We start from the raw sequence: 16,436 nt of genomic DNA, 5'->3' as shown, positions 1-16,436 counted from the left end.
ATTAAACACCACAGATGAGACATTACATCCAAACACTGTCTTTATCCATGATGATAATGCAATATTTATTCAGAATTTTGTTGGGTTTTTTTTTAGCCTGTAGATGGCACTAAATATTTCATGTTCATGAATTTAAGGTTGCATGATTCTGTACAGAAAATTACAGGCACAATCTGAACCATCAGGCATCAGTACTGCTATCTATCTGTCATTTTGACATATTTTTTAATATAAACTATAAATAAAACAGGTGGCATTTCAGAACATGATCTGGCGGGTGTTGCACAGTCGAGTAGAGCGCTCCCTCTAGTGTTCACATGTATAAATGCATTTACAACCAGACACTGACGCATATATCACTTCCACATTTTGCAATAATATACTTTTTCTGTAAAATATGTGCAATTAAAGCTCTATTTTCTACAGGTCCTATTATTTTTATTTATTTAATTTTACAGATTTTTTGATTAAAGTGATGATGATGATGATAATAACAAAAAGAAGAGATATATATTTGTTTATTCAACACCATTAAAACTGAATTTCACGACAATCAGAATACCAGTATGGACACTTGAACATATGAGAAAGTATCTCATAATTAGAATTTATTATCCCATAATAATAATTGGATACTTTCTCATGATCAACTTACTATCTCACTAACATACATTTTTATAGTTGTGGCGGAAATAGGCCTCCATACAAAAGCAAAAAGATAAAATAATCAAAGCGAATAAAAAGAATACAAAAAATATAAAACACCAGATAAAAAGATAAAAGGATGGAGAACGTCTTCTTTGTTGTGATACTTCGAAGGCTTAGAGAAGCTCCGCCAACTGGGGTGCTACAGATGATGAAACGAGCGCTCCCATTACAAGCACAGCCGGTTTGAACTGCGCAATAGCGGTTCTGTCCTCTCATTGGTCTGCGGACACACTGACACGCAGAGTAACACTTTGTGGCAGGTTGCGTGTGGGTGACAGCGGTTAGCATCACACGCTTTACAGCAGTGGCAGCTAACGGCAGTTAGCCAAGTTAACGGGAGACGTCGTTGGACAAGCACAGCCGAGGAGAAGCGCTGTCCGACAACACACATTTGCTATTTGTGTGTACGGCGAGGATGACTGTCCCGGCAGGAGAGGGATGAAGATGACATCATTGTTATGGCGAATTGTGTCAGTGTGGCTGTGTGTAGCTGTAGTCTCCCGGTAAGTTGGATAAACATGTTTCTGTTTAAGCGCGGTGATGCTGCTGTTTCATGGCTGAATACTGGTTACGAACACCAACAAACTAGCAGACTTCCATCGTAGCGCTGAAGGTTAAAACATGCGACGCACTGGCTAGTTGGCTAGTTAGCATCAACACTGCTGTGATGTGGCACCTGGCTGACTTTTGATGTCAGGAGTTAGCTTAAAATAGCTACGTTTAACACCGATAGTTCACTAGTTGCCCTTAAAAATGGAGGAAAGTAAGCACAATGGATAGATTTATTGATAGATTGCTTAATTATTATCATTACAGATACCTACACCTGGATAGATTTACCTGGCTACAATGTTGAGTCATTTACAGTCATGGTTCTCAAACTGTGGCATGTATACCACCAGTGGCACGCCAGCTTCCTCAGAAATACTGTTCAACTGTATATACCAGGCTATGTGGTCAGCGTGGAGCGAGAGTGTGTAGGAAATGAAGTGTATAACAATATAACAAATCATGTGAAGTATATGTGAAGAAGAGGATGATGATGAAAGAGCAAATTATCTTATTGGGAATAATTCTGTCCCCAGCTGACTTTTGCTCGGCCTATTTACGTTAATGTTAAAATACAGTGGTAAGAATGGTGCTACTTCGAGATCCCAATATTTTCTCAGGTGGTACTTTACAGTAGTTATAATTCCAATGGAATTGAAGATATCTTGAACTGTAATTCTGAACATTTAGAAATTAAGTTGTGTGTATATGTGGAGTTATAGATGGTCATAATTTTGTTGCAGATTCCCTCGAGTCACTTTATGGTTATCTACAATTGATGTTGTTTGTCTTAGGAAGGATGTCATCATGGATCAGCTCACCGTAGATACTTTAATCAAGCGCTGAGGGGAAATACCAGTATCCAGTTGCTCACACATACATAAACAAACAATGCATTAGAGCTGAAACAATTACTCAATTAATGGATTATTAATCGATTACTAAATTGATTGTCAACTATTTTGATAATTGAGTAATCGGTTTAATAATTTTCATTATTGAAACAAGGTTTCTAATTGTTTCAGCTTCTTAAATGTGAATATATTCTTAATTTCTTTGCTCCGTGTAACAAAGAAATCATTACAAGTGAATCATTTTGGTTTGTGGACAAAACAAGACATTCAAGGTCATCATCATTTCCAGGTTTGACAAACACTGATCAACATTTTTTAACAAACTCGATCAATCAAAACAAACATGATTAATCGTGAAAATAATCGACAGATTAATCGATTAGAAAAATAATCGTTAGTTGCCGGTCTACAATGCATCAACAATAACACAAATGGAATACTATATACCAGCTATCATTATGTCCTTTACCTCATGACATTCCCCTGCTTTAATTGAAATGAATCTTTAATTTAATCATACATCTCTTCCCTCTTTATTAGTATTCATTGACCAGTAAATAACAAATCTAAACCAGTTTGCCAAATTTGTATGGGGACCTACATTTTAAAGTATCTGTCCACTTTTACTGATCAAAGTCTTATTCCAAAGTGCAAACCTAATGGAAGACACATGACTAAGACTGTGTCCACTGTACTTTACTGACGGTTGGGTCCCACGACCCATATACTGTGACACAGCTCACGTTAGCTGATGATATTTAGATTTGGTTCATCAGCTCCTGACAGGATTAAAAGGTCTTTCATGTCAACCCTCTTCACTGGTCTGTGACAGAGCACAGCAAAGTCAGCAGAGGGAGATTATGCAGGATGATCACGGGCTATAGCCTTGAGGACAGCCATAAATGACCACTACCGATAGAGGAGGGGGAGAGAAATGATGTAATATGGTATTGAGATCTGTGTCACCTACATTCAGCAGAGCTGCTTTAGCTTTGGTTTTACAGTGAAGCTCAGAGTAATTGAATTTTTGTCCTTTTAGCATGTGTTAACTCTTTCACAGAACATGTGAGTTGAATATAAAAACATTCTGTTCTAGTTTGGCACTGTAAGTTAGTCAGTGAGCTCACTGGGGTTTATGGCTCTGTTTCATGGCAGACATTTTGGTAGGTTTACAGGAAGTGCAAATCAGCTGAGGTCAATTTAGCGCCCTTAGTTTTGACACGCATGTTGACTCATAGTCACATTTTCAGGGCGTACAGGTATTGAACGGAGACATTGTTAATGCTATCAGTAACCCCTGTGCTTAAACGTGTCATCATGTCAACTGTGGAAAAAGGCCAAGTAACAAAACACATATAAGCACAGGTGCTGTTAATTATACAAAGAGCAGGTGCATTCAATTAAAAAATACTAAAAATAAATAGTATATTGATATTGTGTATACAAAACAACACTGCATAAAACATTTCACAAATCTGACGCAAAACAGTTGTGCATAAACAGTATATTAATATGTACCTTTATTATTTTGATATTGAAGAAAGAGCATGATATTTATTGTTATTGAATTATTGCCCAAACTACAAACACTATCTATAAACTATTTATGCAAAGTTGTTGCATTTCCTCTTCTTATTATGTCATCTGCTTTGACCCTGCTGTATCTGTAACCATGTAGTTTATTAATTAACAGGTCATGCTTTTAAACCGCTCATGCTCCCTGAGGACTTTCATTGTGGTTCCTGGCTTTCAATTAGAAAACAAAGTGTCTTTGACTAGTCTAGCCTCTCAAGGCAGATAAAATAAAGAAAAAGGTTTAGCCAGCAGCCAGTCCAATGACAAAGAACTTGAGCCAGAATCTTCGCTTTTATCTGGATCTTATCCAGATAAAAGCCTGGATTATGGACAAGTTGCTGTCTCTGTTGGGATTTGACCTTTAAGACTAGAACAGAATGATGACATTTTCACACTGTTATTTTAAAGCTTGTTGTCATTGTTATTTATTTTTGCTTCCCTGCCAGGAAGTGACCTTGACCTATTTTCTGACACAGTCTCACCCAACAGTGGTGTTTGGAGTGGAATTTTAATGTGTATAAACAAGGCCAAAAAAACAAACAAAGAAACAAAAATCGCCAAATGGAAAGAAGGGAATTTAGCTTGTTCTTCATTTTTCAATATCCTAAATGGTGTCTTTATTCACTCAAGTGTCATATGTAGTAGATTTCAGGCAAGAGACAAATTGATTGAACTTTAAAGAACTTCTAAAAAAAAATGATTGCAGACTTTATCTGTTTTCAAGTTCTTACTGTGTCAGGTTGTGAAATATGAAACTTGTGTGTGTGGGCGTACAGTATTTCCATGACTGCATGCAGATAAGATAAATAGTGCTGGTGTACATGCCACGTGGATTTCTTCAGTACATCATCACAATGTGACTCTGGGTTGCAGCTGTCTCAGACTCTGCACTTTGTTCCCAGACGCCAGGATGTTTTGACAAATGTATCATGAAGTGATCTGTATTCAATTAATCTGACCTCAACATTGTTATGGCTTTCATTATTATTTCTGTTAGGTACCCGAGTTGCTATGTTGGTTGCACAGAGTCGCACCAAGAGCCCGAGAGGCCCTTGTCCTCGCAGGACGTCAGTTCGGAGGAAGAGTTGGTGCAAAATACTCCTGATCACAAGGTAGCATTAGTTGAATCATATTACATTACAGCCAGCATCATTGCACAAGCATTTAACAGTTTGCTGTTTAAGATGAGTGAGAGGAGACCTGCTATCTTCAAGACACATTAAGTATTTTTATATGTGCAGTGGCTATTTTCAGTTTACAAATTGTTGTGTGTGTGTGTGTGTGTGTGTGCATTTTGGTTTTGTACATGATTGTACATTTCTCTTCCAGCTTGAGGAGAGCTCGGTTTTGGCTGCCCAGTTGTCTGGAAATGAGCTGTTGATAGAAGAAACTCTGCAAAACGATGAACAAACAACACAGGACAAAGATACACAACATTCGGAGGTATAGTTGCACCACTTTTTGGGACATTCAAATAAACTTGTAATGTATAGTGGATGCAGTTTTCCTCTTTGGTTGCTTAATGAGCAACACAACAGTTTCCGAACTGGATAAGCAATAAGGCTTCAATCTTTCCATGCATTTCTTTTTATTGACTGTTCCTGGAAGTTTAATTGATTCAAGAGTTTGAGTCCAGCTCTGGCTAATGGGCTAACCATTACAACAATAAACTGGACGGCTCAAGTCTCTTTCTGTTTTTCTGTCAGACCTTTGAAGAGATGGGGCTTGATTTTGAGGAAGAAGTGGTGGCAGACGAGGGCAGTTCACAAACAGAACCGGAAACTCAGCCAAGCTCAGAAAATCAAAAGTTTGATTCATCAGTCATTCAGGAGCAGGATTCAGCTGAACTGCTTCCATCCTCTGAACCGATCTCTGGTTTATCTACTGAGCCTAAAGACAATCCCGGCATTCTCGAGCTTCAAGAAAACATCCTGAATGGGTAGGGTATTATTACCTAATGTCTTTTTTTAATATGTTATTATATTTATTAGATCAACCATCAATAAAAACACATATTTCTTTTTTCTTGGATGTTTCCCTGCCAGTTTAAGGATTTACAAAGTTTTCATTTCAGAGTTTTAGATGATGCACCTGATGTAGCTGTACCTGAGGTCATTGAAGTGGACCTACCCCCTCCTGACTGTGAAGAACAAGAAAATAACACATATGAAAGTGAGAGGTGGGTAGTGCAGAAGAATGCCAACATTTCTCTTGCATTGTCGTCTTTGGATTAGAGCGTAAACCCCCCCAGAATCTGGTTAAAGTTTAATTTAAAAGACGGATATGACTTGTTTTTCCACAGCAGTCCTCCAACTGTTCTGGAGAATAGCTCCAGTTACACTGCAGGTAGTAAAGCCCTCACCGATCCTTCTCTGACGTCTTCAGTCACTCCCACCAAACAGCATATAGATGCTTACACATCCCACATCGTGAAAGAGCAGGTAAGGAAAAGTGATGTGCAACGTTTTCTTTCCTCACTGCCAGAGGAATTGTCCCAGCTCTCATACTCTCTTCATCTTTGACAGGACCAGAGCTCCCCTGCTACCACAGACACAGATTCCATTGTGAGCAGCAAAGACCCAGAGGACATACCCACTTTTGATGAGTGGAAGAGGAAGGTGATGGAGGTGGAGAAAGAGAAGAGTAAGATTACTTTCTCATATGAAAACATTAAAAGGATGTATGCATCAAATTAAAAACGGTTCCGTTTTAATCTCAAACTGCAGACTGGATTTTAAACTTGTTCCACAATTCATTTTGCTGCTGTTGTTGTTTTTTTCTTCACTGTAGCTTTGTTTCCTCATGCGTCCAACAATGGAGGTTCTCATACTCTGAAGAAGACTCAGAAGAACTTCAATAACTATGCCTCGGTGGAATGTGGTGCCAAGATCCTCGGTGCTAACCCAGAGGCTAAGGTACTGCCTATACACTGTAACTATATCCTGCTTTTTCGGTCACATGTTGACCTGATGACAAATACAAATCAGTTTATCACTTTGTTTTTCTTTTTGCAGAGTACTTCAGCCATATTGAAGGAGAACATGGACTTGTACATGTTAAACCCCTGTAGTAATAAGATCTGGTGTGTAATGTTTGAACATCTCCTGTTCTCTGTCCATAAATGTAACGTACCTAAGACTGTTACTGATGTCCACTGTCTTATAACTCTATCAGGTTCATCATTGAGCTCTGTGAGCCCATCCAGGTGAAGCAGTTGGACATTGCTAACTTTGAACTCTTTTCCTCTACTCCCAAAGACTTTCTGGTTTCCATCAGTGATAGGTATGCACTGCTGCTAGTAAATATGACACAGCGGGGAAATGTTTCTTTTAAATTGTCAGCGAAGATGTATCACAGAGTTAATTAGATTTGATTCTGTCTGAGTGTTCTATAAAAATGTTCTTTTGTGTGCATTAGTAATGACACTAAGCTTGAGTCACAACATTCGGACCACTAAAATGTGTCATTTTGATCCTTCAGATACCCGACAAATAAGTGGCTAAAGCTGGGAACCTTCCACGCCAGAGATGAACGCACAGTCCAGAGCTTCCCATTAGATGAGCATCTTTATGCTAAATATGTGAAGGTGAGCACATGATTTTTTCTGTTCACTCGGCCTCTGCATATGTCTTCATTCTGTGTCATTGCAGTGATTTACTGTCACCCCTGAATACAGTTGACATGGATCTTAAACATGATTTTTTTCTGTACACTTTCTTTCAAGTTTTCTCTTTACTTTTTATGTTCTTTTTCTTTTGAGTCACTTCTGTGAATGATAGAACGACTATTTTGCGACGGTTTTGTAAATTGAATTCTGAATTGGATTGTTCTGAATGCATGTATGAACGCATGAATAAAAGTCTCTAATTTCCTCTCTCCTTTCTCCACGTCCTTTGCTTCAGATCTTCACCAAGTACATAAAGGTTAGCCTGCATTTCTAGCAGAGGTCTGTGGTTGAGTCAGCTGAATTGTAAATGTGCAAGGGAATGCATTATTTCCTTTTTAGTGTTGTGTTTGTCTTTAAACTGAATCAATACTAACTGACTTGAATGCATTCAGGTTGCACATAATGAACATTTGATAACCCCCTGAATTGATGAGATATTGTTCATATAATCAAGCACATTAACCACTGCCCTTCAGTCATAACAAGTCCAGTACTTGTGGTGTTGATTTGCATGGGGAATAATCAAGCACACATTTCTTTTATGATCTCTGATTGTTTTTTTGTGTTTCGTTTCAGGTAGAGCTGGTCTCTCACTTTGGCTCCGAACATTTCTGTCCCCTCAGTCTCATAAGGTAAAGAAACAAGCCAGGAAAATAGAAATGCAAGAAAAAAAAAGGACTTGAGACAGATAATAAAAAAGGACGAAAGACTTTCTGCTGTAGAATAAAGTTAGGTCAAGCCAAATGTAGTAATAGCAATGTAAACAAAAGACATGTTCAAGTAATATTTCAGCTCCCTTATCTTACCACTGTCAAGCCTGTTGAGGGAGGAGGTGTTAATAATGTTGGCTGTTATCCATCCATCCATTTTCTACCACTTTATCCTCCACATGAGGGTGCTGTGCCAATCTCAGGTGACATAGGGCGATAGGCGGGGTAAACCCTGGACAGTTTAGCTGTAAATCCGCCATTGCAAATTAAAGTAAAAAATAAATATGGCTTAAGATTGCACACAAAAGAAGTGAAACCAACACATATAACATTGAGCTTTAATAGTTCTTAAGGAAGTGGGAACATTTGTTGCCAGTTTCACTGCTGTGTTTTCTGTGCAATGAGAATAAAAGGAAGTCTAAGTCTAAGTCTAACATACTGTTTCCTGTTTTATGTTCTCTTGAAACAGCCCCATCAACAAAACATACATTTACTACTTGTGTTCATACTCTTTTGATAAATATTGAATGTTAATAGGACTGCAGATGACTCTGATCATATTATGTGACCTGTTTAAACAAGTGCTTGCTTGTATGTGTGTGTTTGTTTTACAAAATGATCATTCAATGATATACATGTACTTTTTATGCCAGGGTGTTTGGTACAAGTATGGTGGAAGAGTATGATGAGATCACTGATCCCCCAGAGAGACCAGACGATCAAGATGATGAACAGGGTAAGAATTTATCGAGTAGAGTTTGTCACACTTATTATGATAATAATATGGTAAACATGATTTTTGGGTTTGAGGGGTTGACATTATGTTACTGTCACAGTGTAAGTGTCATTTAGATTTTTGTGATTACCATGACAGGCTTATTGTTGTTTGAGGTTAACTTCTATATTATGTAAGATCTATATGTTTTCATTGGAGTGCTGCTTCCTCCAGATTATCCTGGGTATTCTGGTGAAGTGAAATCCAAGAATCTGATTGGATCTGCAAAAGGTAAGATGTAGCTGAACGGGAATTCTACTATATACAGACAACCAGGATTACTGCTTTAACTTGTTACTCTGTGTCTTTTTTTCCTCTTCAGAGGTTATTTTGAAAATGGTCAATGATATTGCAGTCAACGTTCTCGGTGGAAACCCTGACATGCAAGGTATGAGCTGGACATCAAGAACATGCAGTGGAGTTTGTCATAATAACACGTAGTGCAGTCAATATGTGTTTTTCTTTACTTTGTAGCCAATATTACATCTCATCAAGTGAACATGACTGACCCATCAGCAGAGTTTGACACTACGACCCAAACGCCCACAACAGATGCTGTCTCGGAGTGAGTACTGTCAAAAGAGTTTCATAACATTACTCACTTTGAGCGAGTAAGCAAATATATCATTTTTATATTGTTAAACATCCAACTGCATAATTAAAATACAAAGAAATCGTCATAAGTCAGAAACACAGTCAGAAATATCAGCCGTATCAGTTTTTGTCCCAGGTTGTTTTTCATGCAAGAAAACACTGGAGGAGAAATACCTTAACTAAGTACTTGTTACCTTTAGTAAGTAAGTAATAATTAAGAAACTGGACAACTTTAAAAACATGATACATTTTTATATATGATATGTCAAATCAGTTGATATTGATAATTATCAAGGCAAATCTCCACTAATGGATGATGTATATTTGCCCCAATAAAGCTGGAGAAACCAATTCATTGTTGTTTTCAACAAAAACATGTTCGAGAATTATTTCACAACTCTACAGTAGAATATTCTAAGCAGCTATGTGTTATATTTTCCATGTGTGTTTGCACAATGCATAATATTATATCAATGCCTAAAGCATCTGTTATTCTTGGCCCAGCCATACTACTGAAAACAAGCTATAAACAAATGCCAGTGATGGTATAGGAAGAGCCATACTACAAATACCAGCATGTGCAGTAGCTTTACACTGAAAATTGTGTACATGCTTCTCACTGGGCACTGCCTCGATGGATGGTGTCCAAGATGACTACGATTACTCACAAAACCCCATTAAACTTCAAGATTTAACTTTAATAAAAAAAAAAAAAAACAGGGAAAGAAGCACAATGAATGTTGGCAGCACAGCCTTTGATCATTTGAGTGTCCAAGTTTGTCCCCTGACTTGAATCCAATAGACATTTTATAGTGAAAGGTGAAGCAACAAACCCCCCTCCAGCACAGAGCAGCTGAACAATCATCTGTGAGAAATCACAGAGCATCTCCTCGTGCAGGATTCAATCTGTTATCAAAAATAAAGACGGACATGCACAATTTAAGAAAATACATGATGGAATTTCACTAATGACGGGTGTACTGACTGATGTTGGTTCTTTTTTATTTTGTAGACCTTTCATCTTGGTTTAATCAGTCAAACAGAATTAGCAAATACTAATTTATATTTATATTTTAGTTAGATGGGTCAGTTTACAGTATTTACTGTATGTAAATAAAATTGTATCTAATATTGTTGACTAGTGAAGTTATATTTTCCATGAAACTGACATTAATGATAAAATTGTTTATACATGTAGTACATGCTGTATTTCATAGTTAATGTAAGTCCTACAGTATATACAATATATGGTGGTGTGTTGAGTTTTGTTCTTGTAATATTGTGACCTGTATTTAATATGTACTATTTTGTTTTTCTGTCTCTAGTCCTGACACTGAAGAGGCTGAAATATTACCAGACCCTGGTATCCCTGAAACAGAAGCGCCCTCTACTGAGACTCCTGCGTCAGAGACACCTGAAGATACAGATGCCAGCAAACAAGAGCTTCCCCTAGTAGAGGAAACAACAATTGTTTCCATTGAGAAAGATGAGGAAAAACCCATCAGCTCCATGATCACCCTTTTAGATAAGGAAGAAGAGTTGGATGACGAAAAAGACAGAATGGATCATCATGAACAACAACAACAACAACATCACCAGAATGACTGTGCACTACTTTCTTCATCATGCTCGTGTACAGTTTCCCTTAAGGAATATCTCACCCAGCAGTGTTCAGCCCTGCTGTCCAAAAAAAGGAAATGCCAACCATCGGACATAAATCAAAAGATTCTTCCTATAATACCCACTTGGCACCACAGCGAGGTACAACAGCTCCATGAAAATGAGCAAGCTGCTGAGCCGCAGCCAGAAAGTGGAGCCAGCCCGTCGGAAGCACCACCGCCTCCAGGGAACACGGTAGAGTCTCATAAAGACTCTATGTCCGATCCTCCAGTGCTGGAGCCCAGTCAGACCTCGAGCCTCCTCAAACCACAGTCTGCCACAGATTCACCTGCCATCACACCTACTCCTCCTGTGGAGACACCACTGCCACCTTCTGAGGAAACAGTGAAGGAGCAAAGGCCTGAACAGGGCCTGGATGTGCTGGCTACAGAGAAGCACAAGGAGCCGTCAGTCTCGCTCAGTAGCTCTGTCGATGTGAAACCCAGTGCCACAATTTACGATACCGCAGCAGAAATTCCTGAGCAGGAGAAGAAGCCTAATATTGATGTGTCAGAATTAAGTATTCCTGTCCAAATCCCAGATAAGACGTATCAGTCTGAGGTTGTCCTTCCTACCACCTCTCTTCCTTTTGAACATCCCCCTGACCCACCATCTGTACCTCAGAGCAGCACTGATCCCACTGAGCTGTCCCAACCCACTCCAGACATTGTCACAGAACTTGAGCCCTCTAGTGGCCCCTCGGTCATCGCTGAAGCGAAGACTGAGGATTTCATGGAGAACGGCTCTACACTATCAAGTGGTAGTGGCCAGCTGCCTCGTCCCTCTTCTCCCTTACCGACCTCACCATCCCCCCTAGACATCTATGCAGAGACGCCCAATGGCACAGAGCAGAACGGCAACCAGGTGCACGGCTCCAGCCAGAAGGAGTCCGTGTTCATGAGACTCAACAATCGCATCAAGGCTCTGGAGGTGAACATGTCACTCAGCGGGCGCTACCTGGAGCAGCTCAGTCAGAGGTGAAGGATGTGGCACACAAATCTGAGTCTGTCCTTCTCCGTGCATGAACTGAGGATGATACTCTGATTTCTTCTTACATGTGTTCATCAAAGGTATCGAAAGCAGATGGAGGAGATGCAGAAGGCTTTCAACAAAACCGTCATCAAACTCCAGAACACCTCTAGAATAGCAGAGGAACAGGTGAGACTAATGTTAGTGCAGGCCAGTTCCATTAAGATACACTTGAATAATGTCTTCCTCCAAAAGCTGATTTGGTATTAAAGTTGTTTTAATAAGTACAATTTCAAAGGCTTGTGTTATATGGTATGCTATAGCATCGAAGATATCCCTCCCATACACACACGTAACGACAGATGGTTATGTGTGATGCATCTGCTTGATGTGTAAATAATTAACTTTTTCATTCCACATGCACCATATTGACCATATTGATACTGCTATTATTATTATTAGATACTGATATTACTGAATACTGCTTTATAGTTGCACAGATCTGACTGTGTGTGTATGTGTGTGAGATTGCAGTCGTTTGACGATTTTGTCCTCCGCAGGACCTGCGTCAGACCGAGTCTATTCAGTTGCTGCAGGGCCAGCTGGAGAATGTGACTCAGCTGGTTCTTAACCTGTCTGTCAAAGTGAGCCAGCTGCAGAGTGAGGTAGGTACAACACTCTTAGCATAAAACCTTCATCTGTCATCAGGGGATTAAACTGAGTACCTTTAGTCAATTTCTCTGGGGCAACATCATTGGGATGTGCCAGGACTTTGCCCACCACGCTGTGATGCATTAGTCTTTTAAGACTTTTAAATGTGAATATTTAATGTTCCTTTATTTTTTGATATACAATAGGTTCTTTTTATTTTCTGTGTATTTCTGTCCTTGACATCAGATATTGCCACTCTTTTGTTCATGGTCGGCTCGCTGTCTTTTTAGGTGTCAGACAGGCAGAACTACTTGCTGCTGTCTCTGTTGTTGTGTCTGTGTCTCGGCCTGTTGCTGTGCACCAACCACTACCGCATCTCAACCATTCCTTCAGTCACACAACCCAAGCCACCCATAGCTAAGACCTATAACTACTGTTGTCCTGAAAGGTAGGTAACAACCGATTATCATACAGTATATCCACTTTATAGCTGCTGTATGTCGATGGATACAACATGGCAAGGATGGATCACTTATAAAGGTTTCATAACAAATTCAGGTTCAGGTTGCAGGGCCTTAAGAGGCTTTCACTCATTCATTCATTTATACAGTTGATAGAATAATTCTCAATTAAGAACAATAAACTCTGTTTCAGAAATGTTGAATTTTCACCAAACCCCTCTCAAAAATGTCACGACCAAAGGAGAAGCAATGTTGTCAGCATTTTAGGTTAATTTGACACAAAATAGTAATAACTCAAGAAGAAGTATAACACTATTATTAATTAAAATGATTTTTGCACAAAAAATCATATAACCTGTGCACCAGCTGGTGTTCACGTGAGAAGTTGTGATCCCTGTGTGTTTAACAGAGGATAAAAAGAGTAAAACCGCTAAAGAAACACTGGATATTTCGAGTAGTAAGATTTTAGTTTAGAGTGATAACAAGGGGTAGGAAGGACTTCTGGGTTTAGTAATGTCTGACTCCGTTTGTTCAACTCAGTCTTTTGGCAACATGCGTGTGGCACGCTATGAGCTGTGTTACTGGCACAGTAGACTGCACGTTAAATTTAAATGACTTTACTGAATGTTCCATTATTATAATTAAAGCCAGCATTTCAGTTTAACGTGTGTCCTTTATGTCTGATGACATATCACGCTCATTTTAATGCCGTAAGACAATACATTTCAATCATAATTTACCTTTAACTGTGACTCTGGTGTTTATAAATGTGCTGCATGTTCTTGTCATAACAGGCCATTATCGTCCTGTAAGGAGACTGGCTTGAAGAAAAGTGCATCCTATCCACTGATAAACTCTGAGTCATTCCAATTAACCACTGCTGAAGGTATAGCTATACCATTTATTTGCTAATTATGATAAATGCTTTATATTTTTCAAATGATGGATGAATGAATTTGATCATTTGTCCTTCTTTGACCCACAGGCCCAGAGATGCTGCATGAAGACGACACACAGAGCCTTTGTTTAGGGAACAGAAAGGTGTGTAAAGACAAAGTTATTACAATGCAAAATAACAACAATAATAATAATAATGGTGAATTTAATTTTGAAATCATGGTTGCGAAAGATCAACGGTTGTTTCCACTTTATTTCTTACTTGACAGAGGAGGCGACGAAAGATCAAACCCATGGACAAAGTGGAGACTCTGAAGCCGTCTTTTCATGCTGCATCAGAGCTGAGAAATGGAACTGTTGTATGTAATGGTGTGCCGGTCACCACAAAACCTGCACCCTTTACAAAAATGTTACTACAACCCATCTTTAGAGACTCGGTGTCAGAGGGAAGCTCGGAGGGATCCTCACATTCAGACGACCCCTCCTTCTGTGGCATCACCACAGCCTGTCCTCGAATCTGTGATGGAATCCCTCTGACCAAGACCAGAGCGCAGAAACGGGCATTTAGACGCCGGCGTCTTAAGCCCACCTGTGCCATAGTGGACTTACTTCAAGTCCCAAAGAGGGACAAGAGGGAACCATTGTCCATCTGTACTATAGAGGGCATCATGGAAGGGAATACTGAGAAAAGCTCTGGAACATTTGGGGCCAATGTTGCTCTGTCGGGTTCAGTCTGACAGAAGAAAAGAGACAAACGTCACTCCTCCTTCACTGTAAGACTCTTTCTAAAAGAGGCTGGATGTTTCTGTAGCCACTGGCAGCTTAAAGCTCCAAACTAAGACTGTCCCTCTCACTCTCACTGCTTACTTTTCTTTCACATTGTTCAGTTCTTTTTCAAGTTTTCTATTTGTCAAACTTAAAGTCAAAGACACTTCCTCCTTGCTTGTAATTAAAGTCTTTTTTCCTTTATTTGGAAATGACGACTGTGTCTGTTGACTTAAAATGTAAGAAAAAAAACAACTTAACAGAGCTTCCATTATCTGCACACTGCACGCCTTCAACATTCAGCATTTTTATACGGAAATCTCATTTCACTTTTTTTTTTTTTTTTTCATATAAATATTTCATACAAAATGAATATTGCCTCCAAAACTTCAAGGACAGAGCAGAAGACTTTTCTTTTCAGTTTCACCTCGAGCAAATAAACTTTCTCCCTTGTCAGATAATATTACACGTTTTGAAAGTTAGCACCTTTTGTTCGTGGGTAACAGCAGATGCAGTGGGTTGATTGTAGAGTTTCATTCACAGGTTATTAAAATACTCATATTTTGGGATCACCACTCTCTGTTCTGTGCATGGACAGATGCTCTTGTTTTATACGTGACACGTAACCTTCGGCAATCTCTTAAACGCTCTTATTGTGTCAACTGTCTGACTCTATTTTAGACTCTTATGTTTCTTTTTGAAGTCGATGCCTTTGCTGTAAGAGCAGTTAAGCACCAAGAAGGACCTGTATGCACAACATAACATCTTTTATTCATACATTTTCCCCTGATTGGCAGAGTAACTTTTGGGCAAATAGGTTATTAACATCCTTTAAATAGGATAAATGTGTCAAAGTTGCACCATAGTAACGTCTCATGTAAGCATTTGTCGCTTTGTGCAGCAGGGGGCAGTGTAATCTCTGTGTAATCTAGCAGTCTTCTTTTTTTTCTTTTTTTGATCTATCATCACCATCATTTTCCATGTGGTGAGTCATTACTCAGGATGGAAGTAAATTACTTCAAGGGCTAACGCTGTGCTCCACCGTGCCAGCTCATTTGCTTTTGTCTTATTTATTTATTTATTTTTGCCGTCATTGAAGCTGCTCCCCTTGTTATCCTGTTTGTGCTCCGTTATTAAATGTACTTGTTAGCCTGAAACAAGGAATATTCCAGTTGGGTGTGTGCGCTGCTTGGCCGTGTACAGTGCACATCTGCACACACGAAATCTGTAGACTGAATCTATGTTTGATTTCACACACACACACACACACACACACACACACACACACACACACACACACACACACACACACACACACACACACACACACACACACTGTCTCTGGCTGTGGTCAGGCATGGTCGTAACAGTGGGAGATGTGAGAAATTAGGTTAAAACCTCTTTATTCATGTGACCCAGTTGGGTAGCAGAAGCCTTTCGGAGCAAAGCGTGCCTGATGCTCTTTCCCCCTTTCATTTTATGAAGAGAATTCCTAGGTTTCTCTTTGCTGTGCCTCATACCAAAGATTATCTGTAAATGCAGGGCTGCAATCCTCTTTACCGAGACACTGCTTTCATATATGTGGCCTGTTATGGACCCAAT

General features: G+C 39.2%; 1 protein-coding gene across 3 annotated transcripts; it reads left to right on the top strand.

The window, feature by feature from the left end:
- The first annotated feature begins 852 nt into the window (after positions 1 to 852).
- Positions 853 to 15,998, top strand: LOC131467201 (SUN domain-containing ossification factor-like). Of its 3 annotated transcripts, none has more exons than XM_058640985.1 (24): positions 853 to 1,211; positions 4,684 to 4,798; positions 5,016 to 5,129; positions 5,393 to 5,625; positions 5,761 to 5,865; positions 5,992 to 6,127; positions 6,212 to 6,329; positions 6,477 to 6,601; positions 6,701 to 6,768; positions 6,861 to 6,968; positions 7,167 to 7,272; positions 7,589 to 7,609; positions 7,930 to 7,985; positions 8,717 to 8,799; positions 9,013 to 9,069; positions 9,161 to 9,226; positions 9,313 to 9,403; positions 10,758 to 12,068; positions 12,162 to 12,249; positions 12,621 to 12,725; positions 13,002 to 13,159; positions 13,967 to 14,058; positions 14,158 to 14,213; positions 14,339 to 15,998. In XM_058640985.1, exons 1-24 carry the CDS (start codon positions 1,147 to 1,149, stop codon positions 14,804 to 14,806), a joined length of 3,945 nt encoding a protein of 1,314 aa, XP_058496968.1. In that variant the 5' UTR covers positions 853 to 1,146; the 3' UTR covers positions 14,807 to 15,998. The 3 variants fall into 3 exon arrangements, with proteins under 3 accessions (XP_058496968.1, XP_058496959.1, XP_058496978.1); XM_058640976.1 differs by having other exon boundaries at positions 5,989 to 6,127; XM_058640995.1 differs by lacking the exon at positions 7,589 to 7,609 and having other exon boundaries at positions 5,989 to 6,127.
- The last annotated feature ends 438 nt before the right edge of the window (positions 15,999 to 16,436 follow it).

This window comes from Solea solea, chromosome 1, assembly GCF_958295425.1.
Source record: "Solea solea chromosome 1, fSolSol10.1, whole genome shotgun sequence".
NCBI classification, from domain to species: domain Eukaryota; kingdom Metazoa; phylum Chordata; class Actinopteri; order Pleuronectiformes; family Soleidae; genus Solea; species Solea solea.
Note: the sequence above shows the minus strand (reverse complement) of the source record. Positions and strands in the feature narration are given on the sequence as shown.

Excerpts from the sequence above, each read along its gene's own strand:
- LOC131467201 (XM_058640976.1), top strand. The coding sequence starts at position 1,147 with ATGAAGATGACATCATTGTTATGGCGAATTGTGTCAGTGTGGCTGTGT. Across the intron at positions 4,799-5,015 it reads AAAATACTCCTGATCACAAG|CTTGAGGAGAGCTCGGTTTT; the intron begins GTAGCATTAGTT and ends TTTCTCTTCCAG. Across the intron at positions 12,726-13,001 it reads TGAGCCAGCTGCAGAGTGAG|GTGTCAGACAGGCAGAACTA; the intron begins GTAGGTACAACA and ends CTGTCTTTTTAG.